General features: G+C 42.7%; 1 protein-coding gene across 1 annotated transcript in view; it reads right to left on the bottom strand.

Moving 5' to 3' along the window:
* Positions 1–7,010, bottom strand: part of LOC126220277 (dynein axonemal intermediate chain 4-like) — a 66,500-nt gene extending 59,490 nt beyond the window's left edge. The window contains exon 1 of the mRNA XM_049942152.1: positions 6,728–7,010. Within this exon, the coding sequence (XP_049798109.1) occupies positions 6,728–7,010 (283 nt within the window). The remainder of the gene's footprint in view (positions 1–6,727) is intronic.
* Between the last annotated feature and the right edge of the window lie 2,973 nt (positions 7,011–9,983).

The following is a 9,983-nucleotide window of genomic DNA, read 5'->3' on the forward strand; positions in this document are numbered from 1 at the left end:
GCTATGTTTGTAGGCAGTTATTACACAAAGAAGTGGAAACACAACGTAGGGATGATTTCCATCTAACCGGTAAATTCCGCAGTGCTGCACGCAAAGCATGCAACTTGAACCACCAACACCGAGGACACATACCCATTTTCATCCATAATGCAAATCAGATTTGCTTTAAATGCACATTGTAGAGGTCGTGAGAGTTAGTCATTTTTGAAAGTGAACATGTAAGTTCATGTTAATGTTAGTCAAGGTCTTTAGGACAAGGAAGGCGGCATTACCAACACGTCACTGGTTTCGAAAATAAAATAAAAAATTTCTCAAATCGCTCGGCTGTTTGGCGATTTTCCTTGTTTAAAAAAAAAAAAGACTTTGAACAAGTCGGGTAAGAGGGCTACGAGAAGCTGGATGTTCCTATTGCGATATTGCAGAAAGACTTGGCAGTAATGTAGTCATGATAGCTGGCAGCGGCGATCACGAGAAAGTAGGGTGACACAACGAACTGTTACAAACGGTTACACCAAGGACAGCTCGAAGCTGGACTCCCTGTACCGTGCATTCCAATGATGCCAACCCTCGCCATTTACAACTTCGGTTGCATCAAGCGAGATCTCAGTGGAGGGCTCGGTGCCAGTGACGGTCGTGTGTTGGTTGAATGATGATGATGATGATGAGTTTGTGGGGCACTCAGCTGCCGGTTATCAGGGGCCGTACAAAGTCCAAATCTTTACACAGACCAATCTCGCCACGTTCGTGAATGATGATGAGATGAGGAGGACAACACAAACATCCAGGCTCCAGGCAGAGAAAATCCCCAACTCGGCCGGGAATCGAACCCGGCCTTGGTTAAAAGGAGGTCAGTTGAGGGCCTGCAACCAACCTGTACGTGCTAGACACACTGGACCCAAACCTGAAGTTATAGTCTGGGGTGCTATTTCGTTAGACAGCTGGAGCACTCTCATCGTTAACCAATGCATCCTGCTTGCAAATTTTTTACGTCAATATGCTGATTCGACCTGTTTTGCCGCCATTCATGAAAAGCATTCCAAGCGTGTTTTGCGACAGAATAACGCTCGCCCACATACCATCATTGTAACTCAACATGCTCTACAGAGTGTCGACATGTTGCCTTGGACTGCTCGATCACCAGAACTGTCTCCAATCGAGCACACATGGGACATCATCGGTAGACAACTCCAGTGTCATCCACAACCAATATTATTAAACATCACTGTATTGACCGACCAAGTACAACAAGGCATGGAACTCCATCCCACAAACTGACATCTGGCTCCTGTACAACCCAATACATGCATGTCTGCATGCTTCCGTTCAACATTCTGGCGGATACATTGGTTATTAGTGTACTAGCATTTCGCATTTGCAATGGCTTATCTCGCGCTTACTAATGCAAGTTTTGCTTAAAATATCTGTGAACGTTTTTAGTGCTACGTGAAAATCAGTGCTAACTGTAACCGGTTGTGGATGAGTCCACCGGTTCCCAACCATCCTTCGTCTATTACACCTAAATGCCTTTAGATATTAGCCTGTATCATCCCCCTCTATATTATATTTAGTTGTTCGTAGATGTATTATTCACAAACGAGGTAATTAGACAATTGTTACTGCTTATTTCAGATAACCTTTTTTTCAGAACTATGAAACAATTGTCTGTGCGTAGCAAGTACTACCTACAACTCCTTCTCAGAAAGGAAGCTAGCTATCCACAGTGATGGTAAACACTCGTTACAATACATGCTTCCTTTAAATGATTCCTCTCCCTGGCGATTCATGTTTCACACCCAGCCTGCACCTCCGTTTAAAATGAACCAAGATAAAATATTTGCACTATACTTACAGTTAGCAAATCAATTGAATGCTGGACTCGTTATTTCTGAACTAGCAGAAATTGTAAGATTTCAGGCTGCCAATGCTTAGCGCCTGACCACTGCTACTAATAATAACAGTAATAATAATAATACTCTGTAAGCCGAACAGTAATGTCGTTGCCATTGCGTAGTAACTGTTTTGTCGTGTGTCAATAACTTCATTTACTATCGCGAAGTGTATAATGAAGTCTGGTTCATTATGGGAACTATCTGCAACAAGGTATTTTCATGAAATATTTGAGCAGATTTGATGCATATGTCTCAGTTCTACTATCGCAGATGCGTGGTACAAACTTAGAGTGTTGTGTGTCAGATGCGTGGAACAAACTGAGTGTTGTGTGTTTTATATGAAGAAGATGTTATTGACGGATTCGTTTCGCAATTCCACCTCATTGTGTCATATGTTGATGTTAGTGTTTCGTGTAATTACTGGTACCGTAACTTATGTAATCAATATTATATTCTTATGATATGGTGATAGAAGTAATGATATTTTAAAAATAATCGAATCCTTTTGTTTTTACGCCTCAGGAAGCTCATTTTACCCCTCGTTGTGTGTTACCTTCAGGTTGGGAACAACTGCTCTAACCTACTGACAAGGTTCCTTTGAGATCTGTAATACACTGCGGTGACAAAAGTCATGAGATAGGTATATTCACACATAGATATGGCGGTAGTATCGCCTACGTGTGTTGGCGGAGCCGACATATGAACTCAGGTGATTCGTATGAAAACGTCTCCGACGTGATTATGGCCGCATGACGAGAATTAAGACTTTGAACGCGGAATGGTAGTTGGAGCTAGACGCATGGGACATTGCATTTCGGAAATCGTTAGGGAATCCAGTATTCCGCGACCTACAGTTTCAAGAGTGTGCTGAAAACACCAAATTTCGGGCATTACCTCTCACTACCGACAACACAATGACCGATGGCCTTCACTTAACGACCGAGAGCAGCGACTTTTGCGTAGACTTGTCAGTGTTAACAAACAAGCACACTGCATAAAATAACAGCAGAAATTAATGTGAGACGCACGACGAATTTATCCAATAACACAGTGCAGTGAAATTTGGAGTTACTAGGCTATGGAGGCAGACGAGCGACGCGAGTGACTTTGCTAACAAGTCCACTCCTTGGCTTTTGGCCGTATTATTGGACCCTAGATGATTGTAAAACGGTAACCTGGTCAGAGGACTCCGATTTCAGTTCGGTAGGGTTCGAATGTGCCGCAGATCTCGCGAAACCATAGCAGTTTGGGCTGTGTTTACAGGAATGGACAGGGTCCTCTGGCCCAACTGAAACGATCACTGACTGAAAATAGTTATGTTCGGCTGCTTGCAGACCATTTGTCGCAATTCGTGGATTTCATGTTCCCAAACAGTGACGGAATTTTTATGTTTGACTATGCGCCATGTCACCGGTTTTAAAAATATTCTGGAAAATTCGAGTGAATGATTTAGCCACCCCGATCGCCCGATATTCCCATCGAACATTTATGTGACTTAATCGAGAGGTCAGTTCGTGCACAAAATCCTGCACCGGCAGCAGTTTTGCAGCGAAGGAAGTCGGCTTTAGATGCAGCAGTGGCGGCTCGTGACCAAAGAAGAAGGTGGTGCACTTTGCTCACGAAGGAAACCAGCAACAAAAGAGAGAAAATCAGTACACTGCTCATGTTTTTGTAACGCCTGATATAAACAGACCGCTCGCTCGTGTCACTCATGCATCTACTCGTAATAAAAGCAAAAGGTGTACACAGAAAAAAGTATTACTTTTGCAGAATATAAGGAATTAAAATAAACTGCAGCTCTATGTACTCAAAAAGTGGTAGGCATGCCTTACTAACCGTTTTCAGCAGGACTGATGCTAACGCCGCTCGATTTTATCTCTGAATTTGGATGTGGTGGTGATCACTTGTACAGGAACTCTATTCTTCTTTCCTTCGTATTTGCAAATCTTTCAATCACTCTTTGACTGAAGTCTGTAATTCTTAAAATGAGGCCTCGTTCAATAGAGAGCATCGCGAATGCTGATAGTCTTTCTAATTCCATAGTATTCTGCAAGAAGGTTTTGATGCGTTTCAGCGAAGAAAAACAACGTTCTGCTTCTGACGTGGTCATTGGAATTGGAATTATCGCTTTCAGAAGCTTAAGAAGATTCGCTCAGTGTATCACAAAGATTATTGTCTGTTATGTAATCCAGAAAGCTCAAAACCCTACACATGCTTTTGAACTCCTCTCTTCCATAAATAACAGGGAGTTCTGTTCGAAGTTTCTTTGCTTCCAAAAAAGAGTAGTATGCAATAGCAGCTCTGAAAGAAGTTTCTGGAAAACTGGAAGAGTAAGTAGCGAATTTCTCTGGTAGAAAGAGAGAGGCTGCAACTAGGTGTCCAGTGAACTTGAATCTTTCTTTTGCCTCGTAACTTATGACATCACATACTTCTTTTGCCTACCGCAGTAGATTACACATAGCTGCGCCATCTTCAGTTCTCCCTCTTTTGTGGGACTCGTGTAAACCTGTAGAATTTTCACTCACTCCTTCCCTAATGATCGCAATTTCACGCTCAACAACTGTCAGTTGATTTTGTGCGTAAGTTGGGTCAATATCCCTTTTTTGTAGCTGGTTATACAAAATATCCACATGGATCATGATTTTATGAAAAAATGAAAGCCAAAAAATGAACTTTTCATCCTTCAAAATTGTTACCAAGCCACAGGCTTGCAGGATCGTGTTCTCATTACACAGTTTTCCCCCTGGCCCATATTATTCATGCACGTGATAACATCTTCCCTATATTCGAAAACGGTATTGACGCTCCTTGACTGAAAATTTCAACGAGTAGGCACTGAACGTGGCAGTCGTTTTCGTACTATTTCAACGAGAACTGCTGTTCTTTGAGAAGATGCTGAAAAGAAGCTGCAAAGTCCCTCAAGTTTAGTGAAGAATATTCGCACATTTTTATTAATGGAAGCGGCTTTAAGCATAATGAGATTCAAATGGTGGGCATAACAATGAATGTATGGAGCATTGGGAAACTTTTCCTTGACAAGAGCCTGCACGCCACGTGACGAACCACTCATGACTGCTGCACCATCATATGTCTGCGCTATTAGCTTATGTGGACAATTCCCCAAATGATTATTTATCTGTTCGATGATGGACGTTGCCAAAGACTGGGCATCATGCTTTTCTGGTGCTATGAAGTCCCAAAATCTTTCAACTGGTTTTCCGTTAATTATGTACCTATGTACTATAACCACCTGGAAAACAGAGGCTACGTCACTGCTTTCGTCAGCTATTATGGCTAAAAACTCAGCACCCTTAGTTTCCTTTCTAATTTCCTCTTGGAAGACTTGAAGCATGCACTGGATGAGTTCATTCTGAATGGTTTTTGAGGTTCCTTTGAAAACTGTAGCTTTCTCTAAATGCGATTTTAATACAGAATCTAATTCTGCACTAAAATTAATCAAGGAACGAAAAACACCAGGATTGGAAGATGATTCAGTCTCATCAAGTCCTCTAAGGGCAAGTTCCAACGCACCACAGAAACGAATACAATTAATAAATAGATTCAATATGTACCTATTATCGGTAACTTTTTGGTTGTGTAATGCCACGGACCTTCTGTAACCACTGTCTAATTGGGTAGCTATATTTACATTGCCCAGACTTGTCATATTCAAAACGTTATTTACTTGGACTGAAGAAAGTTCGTGTTTTCTAATTTTGTCATGGAGGTGTTGAGTGTCACAGACTCCGTGTTTAGCCCAAATAATAAACAAGGAAAACAAAATAAGGCACTTTTCGTGTCACAACCACACAGCCATTCATGCTTGTTGTACAATTCAGAGTTAAATTTCCTACTGAATTGGCGACTTTTCGTTTTAACGGTTTGCGAAATTGTTAAAGCAGGAGTTGGCCTACCTATCCTCTTGATTTCTAATTTTTCTTCAAACTTCCGTGAACTGAAGGGTTCAGAGAGCAATGAAATTACCTAATTCATTATTTCACTTGTCACTTGAGACTCAAAATTCACTGTAGCACACGCTAAAATAACTAACACAATGCACAGGAAATAGTTCGCTCGCAGCTACGCCTGATCTCGAACTGGTACGGTGGCGCGAGAATCTCGCTTTGTTCGAAGATCCGATAGTTCCGTTTCCCTTCGGAAGAGTTCGGACCCTCTTCCTGTGGCTGGCATGGTGGCCTGGGTGAGGTGTTTATACAAACAAGGCGCGCATACGAGTACAGTGTTGCCAACCGTTGCCCCCGCAACCCCCTCTGAGACACCAAATTCCACGTTTGCAGCCACAGTGCAAACCCCTGTCGCCGTTGGCATATCACATCCAACTCCGTTGCGTTCAGCGTTTGGACCCCGGGCATTTCAAAAGAGATAAACGGAGCGCTACTTCTCCACTAGTATAGAACGCTCAGAAGGCAAAGACAGTTGAACAAAATTATTCCTTGGGGGTAGCGCAAACCTGCAAACCTATACAGGAGCCGCCCCTAAGACGCAGCATGGCTCAATATTTCTACAGGGGACTTCCATCATTTTGTTGAGTTCATTCTTGGTCGAGTTGTTGCACTACGGTGGGCAAAAGGCGGTTTGACACGGTATTAGGAGGTATCCCATAACTTTTGTTACCTCGGTGTACATTACTTTTTAAATGTGGGGCAGATCAACGAGACAATAGTGGAGATTACAGTATGGGGAAGAAACGAGACTTGCTGCTTAAATGCTAATGGCGCCGTCTTGCATTCGCTACACGCACATCACGGCGTGCGCTGTCACCTCGAGTCACTAAAATACGTGGCTGCGTTCTTAGCCTGAGTGTGGGGGTGCGTCACCTGGCAGACCGGTGACACTGCCGCCGAGGGCGGCGTGGAATACTTGCAGCTCGCTCTCGGCGGCGGGCGGCATGCGGGCGTCGCTGAGGCGGCCCGGCGTCAGGTCGACTCCGTTCTCGACGATGCGCGGCAGCGGCGTGGTCTGCGCCGGCCGCCGGCACAGCGACAGCCGGGTGCCCGACTGCGGCATCCCGTGAGACAGCAGCGACCGCCGGCGCCGCGGGGCCGCGTGCGACTGCGGCATCGACGCCGGCGGGCTGTCTATCCTGTGCAGCGACTGCATTCCTCTGTCACAGCCTAGACACTTAACTTATTCGAGTCACTTTCCCTCCACAAAGCGTCTCGAGAAACAAGAGAACGTGGTCGACCAAAGATATTAGTGCAAAATGTATAGCCGTAGGCACGTGGGAACGCGGCTTCTTCAGTCCGATTGAAGAAGTGTAGCGCTGTTCAAGGCAGCTATGGCTCGGCAGGAATTAGCTATACTAGCCGTTGGCTTTGATCAGTGACGTAACGGGATAAATTCTAGACTCATCGGCTTTCAGCAACGATATCACACCCGAGGCAGGGACAGTACATAGAAGCAATCTTTGAAAGTAGCGGATGATATTCGTAAACAAAGGAATGTAGCATACTTTAAAATTACATTCACTAGATCTGCCCCACATAATGTTACTGATTGCTGTGACGTCACTTCTTAGTGCGCAGTATAATTATATTCCTTTACAGCATAGCACTATTCGATATAATGTCGTTAGTTCGACAGATACAATGTTGTAGTCTCTGCTTTGTAAGAAAAACAAAATACTGTTGGTAAGATTTATAACCTTTAGTCGATTAATCATTCTTTTTTTCTGTACAATTTACTATTATTATTACTATTATTATTATTATCTCCCGATGTCCATTTCAGTTGTAGCCCTTTTTTTTTACGATATTCGATTCGTTTCCTTTCCGACAAACTGTTAAATTTCCTCTTGACCGGGTAATTTCCAAGAATGTTTGCGTATCGAAGCCGCGGGCTCCAAACGATATATATCAAACGCGCGATTCTAAATAGATCACGCGACTGTGGTGGCGGGTGTTATGAGAATATTTATAAGTGGTCACTACAACAACGACAAAAGAAGAGCGTTACGAAAATAGTTGTAATTACAAAAGGAAACGACTCACCTCACTCGTCGTCGACTTTGTCGGGGCCGTAACCTTGGTAGACTCTGCGAATCTCACGCATAAATATGAGTGGAGTGTCACATGTCCGACAAAAATTCAAACCATATTCTACATTGAATAAGCGTGAAATTAGATTCTTCCACGTGAGGCAATCAGCCGAAGATACGTCTGCAATACCAGACATCCCACTCATAACCGTCATAAATCGTTTGGGTTTTCCTAGCACCTCACAAATAATTTATCATAACGCCTACCACCACAGTCCCATGATCGATTTAGAATCGCACGTTCGATATATATCTTTTGGAGCCCGCGGTTTCGATAGGCAAACATTCTTGGAAATTACCGATAACCGTTTCGATTAACTGCTGATATAGACATAACTTAGTAACTCCGAATCGTAATGTCCATTTCACTAACATGTATTTAGTATGACTGGCTTTCATTCCTTTAATATGAGTATGTTTCTTTTTTTAGTTCGTACTTGTCTGTCGCGATATCCGTCACAACTTCAGAGCTGTCTTTTACGATACCGGTACTGGTATTCGATTCAGATTCTATCTGATAAATATTTCCTTCAATAATCTGTGTTAACATCGTAGTTGTAACTCGAAATATTTCTCTTCTCGATTAATTAAATTCTTGCAGTGAAAGTAAATGTTCGCTTTACATTTTAGTATATCGCCAAGAGTTTGGCGCTGTAGTCATTGTTGACATGTTATTTACGTCGTCTGACGCGTATCACTAGGTCAGTGATCAAAGCCGACGGCTACTATCGCAGTTTGAACGTGAAAACGCGGCTCCAGTCCGAGAATAAAAGTATTTTACTATTTAAGGAATTTATCCATGTCAAATATTGTTGGAATATAACTTAACTCTGTATGTATAAAGTGCTCAGGACGAAGAGAAATTTGCAATTCTAGTCGTCGGCTTTGAGCAGTGTCGTAATAGTAAGGCACGTATTACAGTGGCAAAGGTCTTTGACCAACCTTTTAGAAAAGCTGCGGTCATGGTCTAACTTTTGTAAAAGATACGATAAACGTACCGTACTCAGACTGAAGGATTAGATAACATATATTTTACGAAGTTCTTTTACAGTGTAATACGGACCGCATGGATGCTGTGACGTTACATCCAGGTGCGTAAACAGTTTACACCATCGATACATTTAGCTATACTGTTCTTCGTTGCCTTATTTTGGCTGGATTCAAACACAGATTGGGAATATCTATAGAGCGAGCGCAGCTTAATGAGAATATCGCCATTATCAACCCGAAATTGTTTCGCGACTTCAGTATAACGATGTTTGTTTACGTTTCGCGCTACGAACGAAACTCTAGTTTTGCACTTACGTATCCTGCATTAACACATTTTATTTAACTGCAATGGCGAAGCACTGTTGCCGCTGTGGGCATAAATCAAAAAACGTCAAAAGGGGAAACGTTCCTTTTCATATTAGGTCTAATTGTAATTATCAAGCTAATAAGAGGCGCTTTATGTTTTGAAAAATATCGGGACACAGCGCAATAAAATATTAATATACCAGAGCTGATTTATGTCACTGTCAATATACACGGACGGAAAAAATGGCAACATCAAAAACGAATTAACGAAGAGTACCGAACTTTCGGGAATACATTTGTGTAGATAACATATGTAAGTGATTAGCGTTGCAAGATCACTCGTTAATGTAAGTGCGAGATAAGCTATTGCAAATGTGAAATGCTGGTACGATTAATAACTAGGGTAACCGACAGAATGTTGATTGCAAGCATGCAAACGTATATGCATTTTGATACCCATGTGCCGGGTGTCAGTTTGTCGGATGGAGTTCCATGCCTTTTGCACTTGGTGTGGCAGTGCAGGGACGGTTAACACTATAGGTGGATGACGCTGGTGCTGTCGTCCGATGTCTCGTATGTGCCCGCCTGGTGACATGTCGACACTTTGTAGAACATTTTGGGTTACAACGATGGTATGGGAGAGCGTTATCCTGTTGGAAAACACCCCCTGGAATGCTGTTCATGAATGGCAGCACAACAGGTCGAATCACCAGATGGATATACAATTTTGCAGAATGGGC

The sequence above is a fragment of the Schistocerca nitens genome, chromosome 1, assembly GCF_023898315.1.
Source record: "Schistocerca nitens isolate TAMUIC-IGC-003100 chromosome 1, iqSchNite1.1, whole genome shotgun sequence".
In the NCBI taxonomy this organism is placed as follows: Eukaryota; Metazoa; Arthropoda; class Insecta; order Orthoptera; family Acrididae; genus Schistocerca; species Schistocerca nitens.